This window comes from Cnephaeus nilssonii, assembly GCF_951640355.1.
Source record: "Cnephaeus nilssonii genome assembly, chromosome: 15".
Classification (NCBI taxonomy): domain Eukaryota; kingdom Metazoa; phylum Chordata; class Mammalia; order Chiroptera; family Vespertilionidae; genus Cnephaeus; species Cnephaeus nilssonii.
In genome coordinates this window covers 66,070,382-66,091,037 of record NC_137086.1, presented here as the reverse complement: position 1 = coordinate 66,091,037, position 20,656 = coordinate 66,070,382, and the positions used below count along the sequence as shown (strand labels likewise).

At 44.0% G+C, this 20,656-nt stretch overlaps 1 protein-coding gene and 1 pseudogene across 2 annotated transcripts in view; both read left to right on the top strand.

The window, feature by feature from the left end:
* The first annotated feature begins 6,610 nt into the window (after window positions 1–6,610).
* On the top strand, window positions 6,611–15,174 carry LOC307111975 (leucine carboxyl methyltransferase 1-like; annotated as a pseudogene). Its single transcript has 3 exons — window positions 6,611–6,656; window positions 14,279–14,335; window positions 14,473–15,174. The product of its transcript is annotated as a leucine carboxyl methyltransferase 1-like (transcript).
* Window positions 15,175–17,708: 2,534 nt separating this feature from the next.
* MRPS9 (mitochondrial ribosomal protein S9) overlaps window positions 17,709–20,656 on the top strand; it is a 69,357-nt gene continuing 66,409 nt past the window's right edge. Inside the window, exon 1 of the mRNA XM_079792436.1 lies at window positions 17,709–17,887. Within this exon, the coding sequence (XP_079648562.1) occupies window positions 17,753–17,887 (135 nt within the window). The 5' untranslated portion in view covers window positions 17,709–17,752. The remainder of the gene's footprint in view (window positions 17,888–20,656) is intronic.

Sequence of the window (20,656 nt, the reverse complement as noted above, 5' to 3'; positions counted from 1 at the left end):
GTGAACAATAAAAAGGCAATAAATACATATCTATCAACAATTGGATCTGAAACTCAAAATAGATGAATAAGAAATCTATGAACAGAATAAACTGGTGAATAAAACAGAATGAGAGGCATGGAAGTGGGATAGACTGAAGGTTCCAGGAGGGAAGGGGGAGGCGGGGTGGGAAGAGATTAAACAAGATCTTATGTGCATGTATGCATTACCTATGGGCACGGATAGTGGGGTGGCAAAGTCCTGGGGCAGGGTGGGAGCCAGGTGGAGGTGGGCAATGGGGATAAATAAGAGGGACTCTCAACAGTAAAGATTAAAAAAAAAAAAGCCCTAGCCAGTTTGGTTCAGTGGATAGAGCGTAGGCCTGGGGACTGAAGGGTCCCTGGTTCAATTCCAGTCAAGGGCACATATCCAGGTTGTGGGCTCAATCCCCAGTAGGGGGCATACAGAAGACAGCCAATCAATGACTCTCTCTCATCATTCATGTTTCTATATCTCTCTCCCTCTCCCTTCCTCTCTGAAATCAATAAAAATATATATTTAAAAAGAGATTTTAAAAAAAGAATCCTATGTTTGGCAAGAATGTTTTTCAAAACTGAGAGAGAAATTAAGACATTCCTAGATAAACAAAAGCTGAGGGAGTTTGTCATGTCTTTTTAAACCTGTCCTGCAAGAAATGCTAAATGGAATCGTACAGGTTAAAATGAAGGACACTAGACAGTAAGTAAAAGTTATAGGAAGAAATAAAGAGCTCAGTGAAGTTAAATACATGAGCAGTTATAAAAGTTAGTACTAATGTAACTTCAGTTTGTAACAAAGCTTTCTGTTTTCTACATGATTTAAGAGACTATACCTTAAAAATTATTAGGCTAAAAGCCAGTATCACCTTAACTTTGGTTTGTAACTCCACATTTTGTTTTCTGCATAATTTAAGAGTCTAATGCAAAAAAAAATTATTATTCTATGTTTTTTGGACACAATGTATGAAAATTCACAATATAATTTTGTGACATCAATAACTAAAAGTCAGTGGGGATGGAGCTGTACAAGGCAGAGTTTTTATATGTTATTGAATTTAAGCTAGTTTGATTTCAAATTGGAGTGTTATAATTTTAGGATGTTAAATGTAATCCCCATGGTAACCACAAAGGAAATATCTATAGAATATACACCATAGGAAATGTAAAGGGGATTAAAACATTTTACTGCAGCCTGGCCAGTGTTGCTCAGTGGTTATACGTCGACCTATGAACCGGAAGTCAGGGTTCAAATCCTGGACAGGGCATATGCCTAGGTTGTAGGCTCAATACCCAGTATTGGGATTGAGGCAGCCAATCAATGATTCTCTCTCATCATTTATGTTTCTATCTCTCTCTCTCCCTCTCCCTTCCTCTCTGAAATCAATAAAAATATATTTTAAAAAAACACTTTACTGCAACAAAAAATCAACAAAACTCAAGAAAGGTAGTAATATGGGAAATGAGGGACAAAAAAGCTATAAGGCATATAGAAAACAAATAGCAAAATGACAAAAGTAAGTCCAACTTACCAGTAATTAAGTATAAATGGATTAAACTCTCCACTCAAAAGACAGAGATTGGCAGAATAGATTCAAAAACATGATCCACCCTGGCCGGTGTGACTCAGTTGATTGAGCATGTACCAAGAGTTTGCCGGTTCAATTTCCTGTCAGGGCACATGCCCAGATTGTGGGCTCAGAGTTGTGTAGGAGGCAGCCAATCAATGTTTCCTTCTCTCCCTCTCCCTTCCTCTCTCTCTAAAATCAATTAAAAAACATATTTTTTAAATGATCCAACTATATACTATCTACAAGAAACTCACTTTACATCAAAGACACAAATACCTTGAAGGTGAAAAGATGGGAAAAGATATCCCGTGCCAATAGTAACTACGTACCAGTATTATTCACAATCAATAAACTGTGGAAGCAACCCGCATGTCCACAGACAGGTGAATGGTTACGCAAAATGTGCTATATTTACAAATTGGAATATTATTTGGCCTTAAAGAGCAAGGAAATTCTGACATATGCTACAAGATGAGTGAACCTTGAGGATATTATGCATAGTGAAATAAGCCAGTCACAAAAAGACACAGTATATAATTCTACTTATATGACATCCCCTAAGGAGTCAAATTCATAAAGAAAATGGTGGGTGTCAGGGGTGGGGGACAGAGGAAAGAAGAGCTATTATTTTGTGAGTTCAGAGTTTCAGTTTCAAAAATAAGTGAAAAATCCCTATTATTAATATGGAAACAAGAGAAGGAGGCATTTGCTAAACAACTATCGGTTCTGCTTATTGTCCTTCACCCCAAACCATAGAAATAAAGCCGCATCAAGAACATGATATTTGGAAAACTGATATGATCATTGTTTTCTGATTAGTCATGTTGCATTTGCCTTGCTTTAAAAGTTAACGTGTTATTTTCTGTGATTAGAAGGAAGGCATCTTCTGCAGGGATAACTTTTCAATGATACTTTCTGTGCAACAAAAATCAAAATGGACAACTACACTCTTCTTGTGAATACCAGCTTTCTACTGAGTTAAGTAAGCATCAAAATAAATTGAGCTTTCAGTCTAAAGAGATCGTGCACACAAACATACTCACAAATCCTCGTTTGTATACATTCTCAATTTAGGACAGTGATGGCGAACCTATGACACGCGTAGCCATTTCTGATGACACTTGGCCGCTGAGGCGGCCGCATGCCGGGGATGAAACATTTGCGAAATAATGTTTTTTCCTCAAAGTGACACACTACTCGAGTTATGCTCAGTTTTTTGGCGAAGTTTGACACACCAAGCTCAAAAGGTTGCCCATCACTGATTTAGGAAAAGGAAATCAAATGACAAAATTACCACATATAATAGCTATGTGATATGAAAAAAATTGGAGATAATCTGTATATGAATTTTGGCCACTGAAGAAAGGTGGAGATAGGAGGAAAAGACAACTTACATCTTATGTAATCATTCATTCAACCAACAAGCACTTATTGATTGCCTAGTATTGTGTCAGGCACCGTCCAGCTGGGGATACAATATGAACAATAAAGATAAGGACCCTGCTCTCACGGGACTTGAAAAGGACTTTAAATTTATCTCATATAAGCTTCTACCAGACTCTTAAGCCCCCTTTAAAGCAATATCTTCATTAAGTTGTTGCAAAAACCATGGATTAGCTTGCTCAGCATCCCTTCTCCTTTCTTTCCTTCAATAAACATGTATGGTCCAGCTTCTAGATACTGGGTACTGTCTAGAAAGCTGTTAGGAATAGAGCAGGAAGCAAAACAGTATCTGCTAGGAGGTAGGACTTAGTTTCTGCCAATCAGAGGCATCCCCGTGAGGCTTAAATTTGTAACTGGATTAAGATGGGCAGAGCATGAGGCATCCACTTGTTCCTTCAAGTTCAGCTACAGCTTGACCCAACTACCCTTTCAATCATTTTATAAATTAGTTAATAACTGGTTAAAAAAAAATCCCTGTGCAACTGAGCACAGATGAATACAATATTACTAACCCAGTATTTGTTCCCACTGTTTAGCAGAAATCCCTCCCTGCTGACAGGAAGGTGTGAACTTACAATTCTGATTGCTCACATAACAAAAGACAAATATGAAAACTAAATTCCCATTTTTCCCCTTGTGTTCTCTCTTTCCAACATGGGCCAATTTTTTTTTTTAAATCTGAAAGTTATGCTAACTCATACTATTAATTTTAACTCCTCTGTTATAAATTGCATGAATTGTTGAATTCTTAAAACTGAACTCTTGATTCTGACATAAAAAAATAAGTTTTAAAGAATATGATTATTTGACAAGTGTATGCCTGAGGTCAGGAATCTGTATCTAAAGAGTGTTGGCTATATAAATAAAATGATAAGAAATCATGGATATACCATTTAGCCATAACTATTTCTAAGCTTTAAAAGTCATTAAAAATGTAACTCTTATAACTTCATTTGAAAACTGATGTTTTTATTTTAGGAATCTGTTTTTGCAGGATAAAATGTTCTTTTAAGTCTAAAGTTAAAATAACACCATGCAGGTGTTTACAATCTAATCATAGCAACCTTTATTCATAAAGAGATAAGATAGTTTAATCACACACAAGGCTGTGACATGCTTGTTGAAATTGGACAAATTTTGGATTTCAAATATGATACTTTATTTTGTAAAATACTTGGAAAATGGGCCAAGAAAGTTTCTTCAGTGAAAATAAGAAAGGTGGAATGTAAATGCTTAAGAGTCACCCTATATAATAAAAGCCTAATATGCTAAGTGTCCGGTCGTTCGGTCAATCAATCAAAGTGTAATATGCTAATGATATGCTAAGGCCTCTCAACTGCTTGCTATGACGTGCACTGACCACCAGGGGACAGACACTCAGACTGGTAGGTTAGCTTGCTGCTGGGGTCCAGCCAATTGGAACTAAGCGAGATGGGCCGGACATGCCCTGGAGCCCTCCCGCAGGCCCTCCCCCCAGCCGACCCCACCCCCGTTCAGCCCCCAATACCCCAATCGTGGGCGGGGCTGGCTGGCCAACTGCCTGCGGCCCCTCCCCCTGGCTGGGCCCATCCCAAAGGGCCCCTATTGGGACAGGCTGGCTGGACCCCACCCATGCACAAATTTGTGCACCGGGCCTCTAGTCCTATATAATAAAGACCTAACATGCTAAGTGTCTAGTCAACCAATCGTTTGTTCAACCAATCAAAGCATAATATGCTAATGATATGCTAAGGCCACTCAACTGCTCGCTATGAAGTTCACTGACCACCAGGGGGCAGATAGTTGACTGGTCTACCAATCGCTATGACATACACTGACCACCAGGGGGCAGACACTCCAACTGGTATGTTAGTTTGCTGCTGGGGTCCGGATGATCAGGACTGAGCGAGATGGGCCGGACATGCCCTAGAGCCCTCCCATGGTCCCTCCCCGGCTGGCCAACCTCCCGCGTCCCTCCCCAGCCCTGATGGTGCACCAGTGGGGTCCCTCGCCTGGTCTGTACCCTCTCACAATCCAGGACTCCTTGGGGAATGTAGGAGAGCTGGTTTCGACCCAATCCCGCAGGCCAGGCTGAGGGACCCCACTGGTGCATGAATTTGTGCACTGGGCCTCTAGTTTAAGAATATTTAAGAACTATAGGCCCGGTGCACGAAATTCGTGCACTTGGCGGGGGCATCCCTCAGCCCAGCCTGCGCCCTCTTGCAGTCCAGGAACCCTTGGGGGATGTCTGACTGCCACAGAGGTAGGAGAGGCTCCCATCACTGCTGCTGCACTTGCCAGTCATGAGTCTGGCTCAGGGCTTCTGGCTGAGTGGCACTCCCTCTGTGGGAGTGCACTAACCACCAGGGGGCAGCTCCTGCATTGAGCGTCTGCCCCCTGGTGGTCAGTGCACGTCATAGCGACCGGTCGTTCCACCATTCGATTTTCATATTAGCCTTTTATCATCTACTAGAGGCCCAGCGCATGATTGAAATCGCGTGAGGAGGTGCCCTGCCTCCCGCCATGCGAGGAGGCACCCCACGGCGGGCCAGGACCCATGCCTGACCCGCATAGCCCCAGCCTCTTCGTGTGTTTTGTCTACACTCTGGCCCAACCCCAGCCCCAGCCTCCCTACGGCCGCTGGGGCTGGGGGCGGCACACAGTACCCTCCCACCCATCTGTGCGCGGAGCTCCTTCTGAGCGGTCATGGTCCAGCCTCCTCCTGAGCGGTCGTGATGCCTGGCTAATTAGCACATTCCCTGTTTATATATATAGATACTAATAAAAGGGTAATATGCTAATTAGACCAGACATCTTCCAGACATCCTTCCAGACAAAGCCACAGTGGCAGGGGCCGAGGGAGAGGCAGTTAAGGGTGATCAGGCTGGTAGGGGAGGGCAGTTAGGGGGTAATCAGGCCAGCGGGGGAGCAGTTAGGGGGCAATCAGGCCAGCGGGCTGAGGTGGTTAGGGGCGATCAGGCAGGCAGGTAGGCGAGCGATTAGAAGCCAGCGGTCCCGTATTGTGAGAGGGATCCCAGATTGGAGAGGGTGTAGACCGGGCTGAGGGAACCCCAGAGCCCCTCCTGTGCACGAATTTCATGCACCAGGCCTCTAGTATAGGATAATTTTTAATCACCTGATTCGATAAATTGAGATAGAAAGTTCTACTTTGTAGGTATTATAAGATGGGGTGGGTTAATTGCTTTCAGAACAAGTTTGGAAATGGATTTGCAAGATGGTAAATAAACGAGTTAGATGGTTTTCTTATTTTGATTTTCAGTTCTATAAAACTTGTAGGAAATCCTGACCCATTTGGCAAGCAGTAATGTTTTCCTTTTCAAAGTCCCACATTACTTTACAATGCTTTCCTGACTATATCACAGTCTTTCTAAAATAATCATATTTGTGTAAATATCTTCCCCCCTCCATATCTATACTAATAATAGCCTAGGTGGTGTCACACCCTCACAAATCATGCCCTAACATCATCACAAGATGGCTGTTACAAGATAGCTGTCACAAGATGGCTGCATGCACAGCAGAGGCGGGGCCTGGCAGCCGCTCCACGTGGTGAGGACTGGGGGTCCCACAGCTCCACACGGCATGGAGGAGGCCGGTCCCGGCATCTCCACTGCCTCATGTGGAGGAGGTAGGTCTAGGCGGAGGAGACGGGTCACGGCATGGGAGGGCAGTTGTGGGTGATCAGGCTAGCAGGAGAGGGCAATTGGGGGCCATCGGGCTGGCAGGGGAGGGCAATTGGGGGCCATCGGGCTGGCAGAGGAGGGCAGTTGGGGGCAATTGGGCTGGCAGGGGAGCAGTTAGGCATCAACCAGGCCAGCAGGGGAGTGGTTAGGGGGCAATCAGGCAGGCAGGCAGGCAAGCGGTTAGGAGCCAGTGGTCCCAGATTGTGAGAGGGATGTCCGACTGCCAGTTTAGGCCCGATCCCTGTGCCAGCAGTCAGATATCCCCCGAGGGGTCCCAGATTGGAGAGGGTGCAGGCCGGGCTGAGGGACACCCCGCTCCCCCCCCCCCTCGCCCCCCGTGCACAAATTTTGTGCACTGGGCCTCTAGTAAGTTTATAAGCTGCTGAAAGACAGTTACCATCTGAATACCCATTTCAGAGCCTTGCAAAGTGTATCAATAAATACTGAATGATAATGGTAAAGTAGTCTTTATGTAGATTAAACTCTTAAGTATCAAAATTCAAGTCCCAGCTGGGCAACAAAGTCAGCAGCAATGCTGGGCAGGTGGAACCACGTCTCTGAGTCATGAAATACCCAGGTCCCTGGTTAGCCTTTCTGGAAGAATCTTTTGCATCCTAGAGCCCCAGCATTCCTAACCATCTTTGAGTAGGCAAACGTGGAATGGTTTGGGGCTCATGCTTGTATCAGAAAGCATTCGTCATGTGCATATTGTAGCACTCATAGTGGACACCATGAGAGCTGGGATATAACAGGAACGTGGAAGTAGGGTACCAAGAGTGATGGGGACATGATAAATGGGGGTGTGGTCAACCTAAAGCAGTCTTATTTAAGTCTCTCTCTCACACACACACATACACACACTGTGCAGGCCAAGGAACACTTTTCTGAAGGACAGTTTTGGACCTCTGAAAAGATACCTAGAGAGCTGTGATCTCCTGTGCTTACCCAGGAGATAGGATAGGTGAGGACAGTGAGAGCAGCACACAGGGAAGTGTGATTGGGTGCTGAGGCAAGAGCACAAGTGCCCTGGGTCCTGAAGTGAATGGGAGCAGTGAGCACAGGCCGTGGATACAGGCGAGAGGGAAGGCTCTTAAGACACCCTGGCCTAACTTGCAATTCTGTGCTGTCTTGGGCATGGTAGAGGCTAGTGGTGCCAAGTGTGTGGACACCTGAATCTCGCTGCCTGGCTCCGTCCCTCCCTGGTTGTGGGACCTTATGTAAGTCATTTCACATCTCCATGCCTCCTCTAATAAGAGGATAATAATAGTGTCTTCCTCATAGGGCTCTTGCTATGATTAAGTAAGACTTCGAACAGTTCTCAATTAATGCCATATAATGTTATATAGTGCTTTGATTTTTTAAATATTTTATATGTGTGTTTGTGTGTATATGCATGCAGAATTTTATTCTCATTTCTATTTCTTAGACTTGTATCTCATGGTGCATCTAAACCCAGACTCTTTCTAATTAGGGACACTAAAGATAGGCTGCTCTTACCACTACTTCCTTCCACAAAAGAGTAAGAATGAAAATTACACTTCTCATTTTTCAGGTTAGATCACAATCTTCTTCTCCTTATTTACATTTTCAGGCTGCATCATTCTTAGGAGTCTCCCTAATGTGTAAAGTTGTATTTCCTCTGTCCTAAAATAGTCTCTTTTATGCCTCCAGAAGTTCACTTTGGGTATAGTGTTATGGAATTGAACTATTAAGTCTGTTTATTTTAGCCAGGCTCTTAGTGATTATATTGATTTCAACTATATATTTTGTTTTCATTCTGAAGACCTAGTGCATTGACTATATTCAGTTTATACTTTGACTACTTAGTTCCATTTCTAGATCTTCTTTATCTCCATGCAGCATCCAAAACAGGGGCTCCTATTTTGAACCCAAATCTATGCTTAGGGCATGAGTAAAAGAAATAGCCATAATGTCACGGAATATTTCCTACACACTATTATTTCAAATAGGGGAACCACTCATACTCCAACCACCCTGTGAAAATAATTACTTTTACTGTCTACATGTAACTTTTAAAAAAATGACAGAATCTATGCGAAGTCATTTTACGTGTGGTATGGAAGACACCAGCCCTAAGCACACTGCCCTGAACTTGTGCATGTTGGAAGTCATTTTCAATGCACAGCGGATAGTGTGATCAACCCATCTTTATGTTCCATGTAAATTTGTTTTATTTTTGATCATGAAGCTTGGAGAAATGATTCTTGAAGCATTAAAACAGCTTTGACTGACAGCTCCCTTAGTGCTGTCTCTTTCACAGCAAACATAACTGACAGCTTGTAGGTAGAGAGCACATGTAGACAGATTGAGTCCATACTGGGGGAAAACAAAGAAGATATTTGTTCTATTTGTTATTTATTAAAATTCAATTAATATGGTAAAGTATATGCATCTTGGCAGAATAGATTTAATTTGTAGGCTGAGAGGTTTTTCTGTTATGGAAGCTTGATATATAGCAATTATGTACTAAAATTACTTCTCATAAATATTTTCAAACTCCAGTGAAATTTACATTACTCTTTTTCATACCCGTGAATACTGTTTATTTAGCTGGGTATGGTCTAGATAATTAAAGACTTTTCAAGTTGCATATTTAAATTCCATTCAAGTTATTTTTTGTGGGCACTTGCCTGTGTAGATTGTTAGAAACCTTGCCACATTAAAAACAAGAATTCTGCAATGCCACTTGTAGGTATAGACCCGAAAGAATTGAATGCAGGGACTTGGACAGATACTTGTATACCCACATCCATAGCAGCATTGTTCACAATAGCCCAAAGGTGGAAACAACTCATGTGTCTGTGGACAGATGGATGGATAAACAAAATGTGATATATACAAAGAAATGTTTATTTAGCTTTAAAAAGAAATGAAGTTCTGATACATGCTACATTGTGGATGAACCTTGAAAACACTATGCTAAGTGAAATAAGCCAGGCACAAAAAGAACAAATACTGTATGACTCAACTTATATGAGGTTCCTATAATAGTCAAATTCACGGAGACAGAAAGTAGAATGGCAGTTACCAGGAGTTGGAAGGAGGGAAAATGGGACTTGTTGTTTAATGTGTTCAGAGTTTCATTTTGGGGAGATGAACAAGTTCTAGAGATGGAGGGTGGTGATGGTTGCAAAACACAGTGAACGTTCTTAATGCCACTGATCTGTACACTTACACGGTTAAAAGAGTACATTTTATGTTACATATTTTTAACCACACATCAGCACACAAAAGAGGTGTAGGAATCTGCGCAGCTAGATGGTCAAGATGGAAAAGGGTTTTGCCACTGGATTAAATGAAATGGAACCTGGCCAACTAGGAAATAATGGATTGTAAACTCAAAAAATAAAACCAAACAAAATGAGAATTCTAAATTATTTAATAGACTTTACACTGGGCCTCACCTACAAATATAACAGGTCTGGGACCCAAGAATTTGCATTTTTAACAAATGTCTAGAAACACTAGTTGTCTATTGCAGCATTACAAATTCCCCCACATTTTAGTGGCTTAAAATGACATATTCATTATGTCCTAATTTCTGTAGTCCAGGGTTCTGAGATCAGCAGTTCTGGCTCGGAATCTCTCATGAATTGGCAGTCAAGATGTTGATGGAGGCTGCAGGCATATGAAGACTTGCTTGTGCCCAACAGGTGTGGCTCAGTGGTTGAGCATCGACCCAGGAACCAAGAGGTCGCTGGTTCAATTACCAGTCAGGGCATATGCTTGGGTTGCGGTCTCCATCCCCAGTAGGAGGCGTTCAGGAGGCAGCTGATCAATGATTCTCTCTCATCATTGTTGTTTCTATTTCTCTATCCCTCTCCCTTCCTTTCTCTCTATAATTCAATAAAAGCATTTAAAATAAAAGACTTGCTGGGGGTCCCCCTCCAAGACTACTCACTCCCATGGCTGGTAGCAAGAGGCGTTAATTTGTCACAAGGCAGACCTCTCCATAGGCCTGTCCCATGACGTGACATCTGAGCTCCCCTAGAGTGGACACTTCAAGAGAGAACAAGCAGGAAGCCACAGTACCTTTTGTGACTAGTATCCAGAGTTGTACACCATGACTTCCACTTTATTCTTCAGAGGCAGGTCATCAAATCCAGCTCATACTCAATGGGAGGGGCTCCACTTCTTGAAGGAAGGAGTAGCAAGAAATTGTGGATATTGCAGAATCAATACACTGGGTGTATTCCTGGGACTGCTTAAGAAAATCCCATAAACTGGAGGGCTTAAACAACAGAAATGTATCATCTCACAGTTCTAGAGGCTGGAAATTCAAGATCAAGGTATCAGTAGAGCTGGTTTCTCCTGCGGCCTGTGAGGGAGAATTTGTTCCAGATCTCTTTCCTTGCTCTGGTAGCCTCAGGTGGTCCATGGCATGTGATGCGCATCTTCTTCCTGTATCTTTACATCGCTTCCCTTCTGTACATGTCTGTCTCTATATCCATTTTTTACAAGTAATATTGTCACATTGAATTAGGTCCCACCTTAATGACCTCATTTTAACCTGATTACTTCTGTGAAGACCTTATTTTCAAATAAGGTCACATTATGAGGTACTTGGAGGACTTCAACATATTTGGGGGGAGGGACACAATTCAGCCCACAATTCAGTCAGATAATGCTCTGCCCCTGCTGTAGGGACTACACTTTTGAGAATCGCTGGTCCAACCCCACCCTTGAACCCTATTACACTGATGAGAAATGTAGATTTCCATCAACGAAAGGAACCAGAAGTGTCAAAGAGTGAGTTTGTGGCAGGGCTCAGATAAGAACACTGAAATTTTTTTTTTAATCCACATTTACATATTTTACATGAACCACACAGTGTTTGGTCATCTTTGATCAAAAGTTGTCTGGAGAGCCCTAGCTGATTTGGCTCAGTGGATAGAGCATCAGCCTGTGGACTGAAGGGTCCCAGGTTCAATTCTAGTCAATAGCATATGCCCAGGTAGCGGGGCTTGCTCCCAGGTTGGGGGACATGCAGGAGGCAGCCGATCAATGATTCTCTCTCATCCTTGATGTTTCTCTCTCTCCCTCTCCCTTCCTCTCTGAAATAAATAAAAATATCTTTTTTTTAAAAAGTTGTCTGGAGATATCAGTTATATGTGAAATCCATTAAGCCTTTGTGTATTTTCTAAGCTAAGGTTTTTCAGAGTGATCCACAGAACTCTGCAGATATAGAGGTGTTTTCTAGAAATCATTTAAAGTGTGTGAGTGTGTGTGTGTGTGTGTTTTATGAGGATTACATCATTCAGTATTTAAGCTATCACACTGGATAGGAAAAGAGAGAGTATCGGATGAATTAAAGATAATAAAAAACAGAGATATAATCAATGAGATATGAGAAACATAGGAAAATTAAATAACTATTGTACCAATTTACACGCCCTCCAAAGCCTGCCACATCTTTCATTGTGAATCAACATGGGAGGGGGATAAAAATCAACCCTCCCTGTCATGTGTATCTATAACACGTTTAGCATTTCAATAAAACACATACCTGTGCATTCACCAGTCATCTAACGATGAGGAGCACGGCAGGAGCATTGATGCCACCCTGTGTGCCTTGCTCATGGCATCATTCCCCTCCTCCCTGGATATTCACTATCCTGAAGTTTGGGTGTATCATTCTCTTGCTTTTCTTTATTGTTTTACTACATTGCCGGAAACCGGTCATTGTCCCACTAATAGAGAGATGTGAACAGGAAATCCGGAAGGCTGGTCAACCTTAATTGCTCTGAAAGGTCAGAGCTAATCACTCATTGTTTAGTTGAGACATTGGCAGCTGAAGCAGCCTCCACCTGTTAGTCTTATGTAAATTCTTCCTGATTGGCTATTATTGGAATTTCCTGCCTAAAGGATATGAGTATATCCCATAACCTTAATAAAAGGGATAGCAAAGCCAGAGTGGGGTGTAGTCCTCCCCCTAGAGGTGGACTCCCGCCTGGCCCTCAATATTCCCAAATTAATACTTTTCTAGTCTCTTTCATTTGTGTGCGGCCTTCTCCAGAACCCGAACCCTGAACCACACTGGACGTGAAAGGGGTTCCCACACTACATATAAATAAATCCTTAAACAATATATTGCGTTGTTTTGCTGGTTTTTGAACGTTATGTAAATGGAATCAAACTATCCTATATAATAAAAGGCCAGCAACCATAACGACTGGAACAACCACTCGACCAGTTGCTATGAGGTGGCCGCGGCAGCAGGAGTGAAGCAGCCTGGGTCCCAGGTGGGTGGCGGCACCAGCAGAGCGAAGCAGCCCCAGTCCCGGGTGCCTGGCAGTGGTGGCTGGAGCAAAGCAGTCCTGGTCCCGGGTGCCAGAGGGAAGCCGGTGCCGGCAGCCGGGGGAAGGAAGGCCTACTCTTGCACAAATTTTCGTGCATTGGGCCTCTAGTGTGAGTTTATGTGTCTGTTTTTCCCCTACTGGTGAAACTCATCCATATTCATATGTAGTCCTGGTCCATTTATTGTCATTTCTCTATGGTGCTCCTATCCACCCATCCTCTTATCAATAGACAGATAAATTTGTTGTTACAAAATTTCTGTCCAAGAGTTTCTACAGTGTATACACTTAGGAATGTAATTGGTGGATTGTAGTGTGTGCTCATCTTAACTTTAGGTCATTGATTCGTTGGTTGATTTCAAGAGAGCTGTAGCAATTTATTCCCCCACCAGCAGCATCTAACAGTTCCTGCTATCTCACATCTTAGCAACACTTGCTGTTAGCCCAACATTTTGACTCTCCTATGTTTATATTACCAGATGACTTTAGAACCAAATCCTCACATTGGACATGACTCCACCATATTGGACTTTAGGGATCGGAGGTTTGATGCCTATGCGATGCTCAGTTAATAATAGAAAAATTAAATGAATCTAGCCCGGCCAGTGTGACTCAGTGGCCGAGTGTAAACCTATGAATGGTTCACAGGCTCAATCCCCAGTAGGGGGTGTGTAGGCGTTCAGTGATTCTCACTCATCATTGATGCTTCCATCTTTCTCTCCCTCTCCCTTCCTCTCTGAAATCAATAAAAATATATTTTAAAAATGAAATGAATCTAAGCTTTAGGTGTTTGGTAAAATTATGGGTTTTTCATATTTTAAATGTTTATCAAATTATTATTCTAATCATTCCTTCTTCTCCTAATTATGTACCCAATATCAAACTATTAACAGTGTATCTGTCCCCAAACTCAAAGGCTACACAGGAAATTTAATGCAGCAGTCCACATGTTGCCCGTAGAAGTGGGAAATGTATTACATTTGCTTTACTGTATGTAATCTAATAAAAGACTGTAACATGAATTTTAGAGGGAAAAAAAAGAAATCTGCAAAATTCTTAACCTAATTTCAGTACTTAACATAGTTCTTATATGTTCCAACAAACTTATTTTAAAAATGGTATAACCTTCCCCCAGTGGCTGTCAACCCCACTTCTATGTCATGGTGGGCACAGCACTCCTTGAACCTCTGTGCCCGTGGCCACTAGACTCAAGAGGCCCACTTTCAACGCCTGCTCTTCCTCCTTCACAGAAACAGATGAGGGGATGTGTGGCACCAGGGAAAATGTCTACATGCAAGAGGTCTGCAGTAAGCCGTAGCTTCTGGTATGACCTTTTCATCCAGCATTTTGGGAGACTGTCTAAAGAAAGGAAGGTCCCTGAAATTAACAGAGTTATTTTGCTTGAGTCCATGGCATTGGTCAGCTTGCAAAGGCATTTATACAGGCATTAAATATTTTGAAGGTGACTTTCCAATGATAGTCCCGAGAAAGCTACACAGCATCAAATTCAAACCTCTCCTATCAAAACCCATTTTAGAGTTACATTCAAAGGGCATACTTCAAATCGATGGACTCATGCTGGATTCAAAGAGATGTGCCATAACTGGAGCAGATCTTCAAGACTGACCTTAAATGAAGAGAAACTAAAGAAAAGTAATATGAATACACAATTGTGACTGCCATGATAACTGAATGTATGCTGGTCTACAAGACTCCGGAGCAGTCTGCAAACCTAATCAAGTGGAAAGCCAACAGTTTGGGGACTGCCACATTCATAAACTATGAACAGGTGAACATGGATGGTTAGTTGGGACATCTGCAAAGACGACAGTGTGACCTGGCAGGGGTGGAAACCTGCAAGTCCTTAAAGTCTCAGAAAGAATGGCTCCTGTTGAATGGGTGGGAAACAGCATCAACCATGAATATTATGGAATTGTGCAGCAGTTTACTTCAGACTGAAGTCAGCAGAACAGAGCCCCTTGAATCCTGGAAAAAAAATGGAGCTTCGAAGCAGTTCATGCAGCATTACTGCTCGTGCTGGACAACCCAAGGAGGAAGTGTGCTAGGTTTGAAGATCATGTACTAATCAGTTTCAGGGCCATGCTGAGCCAGAAGCTGTAGCCACTGGCCTTCCCAGAGTTGGTACACTGAGTTTCCTGAGTGATGGCCAGGCCTCGTCTATCAGCCCATCCCACACTCGAGAAACCTGTCACTAGGGCTGCTGAACCACTTCTTGTTTCTGTTGACTTATTGTTTAAATAAATCTCATTTGCCAATTGAAAAAAAATGGCATAAATTCTGCTTCTACAAACTTATTTGCTTGTTTCTACTTAAGTTTCCGCAATTAAGTTAAATATTTTTTACAATGTATAGAAACTGTTATTTAGAGATATCTATTTGGGGGGGCTGAATGAAAAAAGGTAAAGGGATTAAGAAAAAAAAACACCACCATATATATAACACAGACAGACACAATAGTATAGTGGTAGTCAGTGGATAGCGCGTGGGCCTGAAGACCAAAGGGTCTTGGGGTTGATTCCAATCAAGAGTACGTACCTTGGTTGCAGGCTCCTCCCAGGCCTGGGCCCTGGTCAGGGCTGGTGCAGGAGGCAACCAATCTATGTATTTCTCTCACATCGATGTTTCTCTCTGTCTTTCCCTCTCTCTTCCGCTCTCCCTAAAAAAATCAATGGATTACAATAGCTAAGATTTGGAAACAGCCTAGGTGCCCGTCAGCAGATGACTGGATCAGAAAACTATGGTACATCTACACAATGGAATACTATGCTGCCATAAAAAAGAAGGAATTCTTACCATTTGCAGCAACCTGGATGGAATTGGAGAACATTATGCTAAGTGAAATAAGCCAGTCAATGAAAGAAAAATACCACATGATCTCACTCATTTATGGATAATAAAGAAAATTATAAACTGTTGAACAAAAATATAGATACAGAGACATTAAAGCATCAGACTGTCAAATTACAGTAGGAAGGTTAGGGAGAGGTGGGGGAGAAAAGAGATCAACCGAAGAACTTGTATGCATGCATATAAGCATAACCAATGGACACAAAACTCTGGGGGGTGAGGGCATGTATGGGAGTGGGGTGGGGGGGGCAATGGTAAGATATGTACACATATAATACCTTAATAAAAAAATGGAAAAATAAATAAAAATGTTTCAACTTCTCTTACTACAATAAACCTTATTATATTGGAAAAAAATCAATGGAAAAATGTCCTCAGGTGAGGATTAACAAAAATAAATAAATAAATAAATACATAACTAAATAAAATAAGTCAGAAAAAGAGAGCAATCATTGGCTCAAAATTCAGACCGTGAAGTCTGATGTTTGAATTAAAAAAAAAAAAAAAGACATCTATTTTTGTTGTTGTTAATCCCCACCTGAGGATATTTTTCCACTGATTTTTTTAGAAAGAGTGGAAGGGGGAAGGAGAGAGAGAGAGAGAAACATTGATGTGATAGAGACACATGGACTGGTTGCCTCCACCACCTGCCCCTGTCCAGATGGGGTTGGGGATCAAGCCTGCAACCAAGGTATGTATGTGCCTTTGACCAGAATTGAACCCAGGACTCTTCAGTTCGCAAGCTGATGCTCTATCCACTGAGCCAAACTGGCTAGGACAAGACATCTACTTCAATAACCTATAGTTTGGTTTCTGGACCTCTGCTAATTTGCTGTTTCACTACCCTAAAAGGTAACAAAAGAAAGAACAACAGAGTGAGCTTTTTGTACAACTAAATGCATTCCATTTAAAGGACTGCTCTTTATTCTGAGATTATGTCAGTTCGACCTTTTTAATGTTGAAATGTTCTGCGTTTTAAGAAATGATAGTAGATGGCATATATTTACTTGACAACTTTGTATGACCTCCGATTTTCTGTGTATGTCTGTGTTTTAATTTTACTGGTCCTTCCAATCTAAATGTTTAGACATCCTTTCAAAGCCCTTTACTACATCATTTGCTATATATGCCGTGTAAAGCAACCTGGAGTTACTGCCAGGAGGACACAGGACCCAGAGGGAAAGCATACTCATCTCTAGTTCACACCTGATTCTGATTGGGTTTCAAGTAAGGCTTAGTGCCCACACTACGGGGAGTGACGTGCAAAGATGAGGCAGCATTTCGGCAGCATTTCGTCCTTCCCGGTTTCCGGTTTGGCCTGTTAGCGTTACAGTAAAAAAACAACGTAAGAGTGGTCTGGTAGCTGCTGGAGGAGGTGGAGACCCTGGACCCTGGGGAATGTGAAAGGTAGAGAGGAGGGAAAACCCAGGCTAGGGAGGCAGATGGGAAGCAAAACCTGGAGTCCATGCTTGCGTGGGGAAGACGGCATGGAGAGGGCGGTGCGCGCGGGCTGCGCAGGCTCCGCGTTCGGGGAGAGCCGGGGAAGAAGGTGCCGCAGCGGTGCACACGTGGAAGTCAGCAAGGACCGAGGGGACCCGGTCAGCGACTGAGCTCGAGAGGCGCGGAGGAGACAAGTGGAGGAACCACCCACTACCGCCCCGGCCAGGGTCCGCGTGGGCCAGGGGCGGGGCCGGACACGCCCCGCGGGCTCACGCGCCCTATCAGCCGCCTCAGGCCGCAGGACACGCCCCCTGTCTCTTCTCGCCGGAGCTTCCCGACCACCCCTGAGCCGCCCCCGGCGCCTGCGCAGTCCCCTGGCCCCGCCCCCGCTCGCCGGCCGGCCCTCCACAGCCAAGATGGCGGCCTCCTGTGTGTCCTGCGGTGCCGTGGTTTCCCAGCGGCTCCTTCTCCGGCCAAGGGTTAGCCTGGCCCCGAGACAGGTCCTCTGGAAGGCCGCGGCCGCGGAGTTGCGGTCAGTTCCCGGGCCCCAGGTAAGGCCTGGGAGGAGTGGGAGTGCTGGTCCCTGCAGCGCGAGGATGGGGAGCAGGCCCTGCTGCCTCGCGGGCCCCCGCCGGCACCGGCGGGTCTAGGTGCCGAGTGGTAGAGTGGTGAGGTTAGAGAAGTGGGTGTTGGTTTCAGCGGCTACTCTGGAGGTTGTTTCTGGGGTTCGCAGGGTGTGTGAGGGGAAAGTCACCTGGAGCGCCCCCGCCCGCCCACTGCTGTCCCTGCGCGGGTGGGGGCTGGTCCCGGCCTCCGCGCGCCCTGTCCCGGAGGGAGGCGGCCGTGCCGCGGAGGTGAGTGCAACTGGACTCTCGCCGTGACCTGGAAGGCCAGGTGGGGAAGTCACACCGTGGAGAGGATAGTGACTTTAGAGCGCCTTGCATCTGTGCAGTTTCTGTTTTCTTAAATTTCCCAAAACTTTCGAGAGATGAAGACAGAACTTGCACATTTCTTTAATCCTGAGGGCAGTGGGAAGCTGCCTTCCTCGTGGTGGGGTGAGGACATTCACTGGCATGGGATCTGAAAAGGAGGAACAGATTTGAGAGGGAAGAAAACGAGTTTAGTTTTGGCTATGTCCGGCATCTGTGGGTGTGCAAGTGGAGATTTCCAGGAGGCCCACAGCTAGGAAAGTCTGTATTCAGGAGCAGAACTGGTTTACAAGCCCGGTGTTGCCTTGTGGGGTAGGAGGCCTGGGCCATGAAGTAGGTCACCGAGGAGGGTGTGCTGAATGAGGAATGAGCAGGACAGGGCCCTGAAGGACAGACAGTCAACCAAGAAGAACCCCAATGGATTGAGCACGAACAGAGGGAAGGCAGTGTGGTGTCGTGGAAACGGGACAATGGTTCGAGGAAGGAAAGTGCTTAACTTACCAAATGTGAATTCAAGTACTATGATCTAAAAACTATGTTGAAAAGAAGACTTATCGTTTTTCTGTCTTTTTAAATTACTTTAACCTAAATCAACGAATATGTCCATTCATTTATCCACCAACCTTTATTTTTCTTATTGGAAACTATTCTGGGAGTTATTTTTTCTTGCATCTCTTTTGAGTATGTCTTTGCTGTATAAACACAAGTATCTAAAAAGGACTATAGCATACAGAATATTAGAATATTTTTATTCGTTAACACTTCATGTGTGTGCCATGTGGGGGAGTTGCTAACTTTCCTTCCCTGGAACTCCTGACTATGGCTTTCTCTATGTTCTTTTAGTCATATACAAACATACGTGTGTATGTATACTTTTGAAAAAATGGATCTCATTATATTTTTGCTTCTCTAAACTTACATATATAGTAGAAATCCCTCTAAGTCATTATGAATCTAACTGCTGTCTAATATTCTTGGTGTGAGTGTATCAATGTTAATTTAACAATTGATGGGCATTTGCTTAGTTTCCATTTTCTTCCGCTAATAAAGTATTCAGTAAACATTCTGGTACAGTTCTTAGGTACTGACTGATGCTTTTATTTCTGTGGGAGAGAGTTCAAGTTTTGAGGTTATTGCTGCAAAGGATGTATACATCTTAAATTTTTTGCAATATGTGTTTTTATTGATTTCAAAGAGGAAGGGAGCGAAAGGTAGAAACATCAGTAATGAGAGAGAATCATTGATTAGCTGTCTTCTGCACGCCCCCTCCTGGGTATTGAGCCCCCAGTCAAACCATGACCTCCTGGTTCATAGGTCGATGCTCAACCACTGAATCACACTAGCTGGGCTACATCTTAAATTTTAATAGATATTCTTACATAGCTTTACAAAAAGGCTGTAGCAATTCACATCCATCATTGAATTATGAGTGTGCCCCTTTTTCTATCTACATTAGGTATTACTAGGTTTTCAATAAGATGGGTGACAATTTCTCCTTGTTACTGTAATTCTCATCTCCCTGATTATTCTTGAAATAAAGCCTTTTTTAATCCACATGGAAAATGTTTACTGAGCACTTTACTTGAGCCAGACACTGAAATAAATAAAAATCAAACAAATACCAGACAGTATGGTCCCTTAGCAATCCCCAGATTCCTGAATACCACCACAGCACATGTTTAACCACGAGGCACAGCTCAGATATAACTGAAAGCTTAACTGACCCCATCAGACCCTTAATGATTTACATACATACTAGAGGCCTGGTGCACGAATTCGTACACGGGTGGGATCCGGCTGGCCTGCCCCAATCGGGCCGGGCTGGCCGGTGGGAGGGGACACAGGAGGTTGGCGGCCAGCCCTGCCCCCGATCGGGGTGGAGGGAGCTGATCGGGGCTGGGGCCAGCTGGGGGGAGGGCACGTGGGCGGTTGGTGGGCTGGGCACACCCCCTGGTTGAACTCCCGGTCGAGGGGACAATTTTCATATTAGGCTTTTATTATATAAATATAGAGGCCCGGTGCATGATTGAATCATGCATGTGTAGGGTCCCCTACACGCTTTCGCTTTTCGCGGTGGAGCTGGGTGCCTGTCCGCTGGTGCCTGGTGCCGGAGCAGACAGGCACCCAGCTCCCCCACTTTTGATGGTCCGCGGCCGCTGAGGAGGGCTACCCTGCGCCTCTCAACGGCCGCTGAGGGGGGCTGTCGACACCTGGCTACCCTGCCGTTGAGAGGCGCAGCTGGGTGTCCGCGGCAGGCCCCCTCAGCGGCCGCGGATCTGGCCGTTGAGAGGCACAGTGAGCAGGAGTCCCGCCCCCTGCGCCTCTCAACAGCAGGGTAGCCCCCCTCAGTGGCAGCAGATCCGTGCCTCTCAATGGCCAGATAGGCCACCC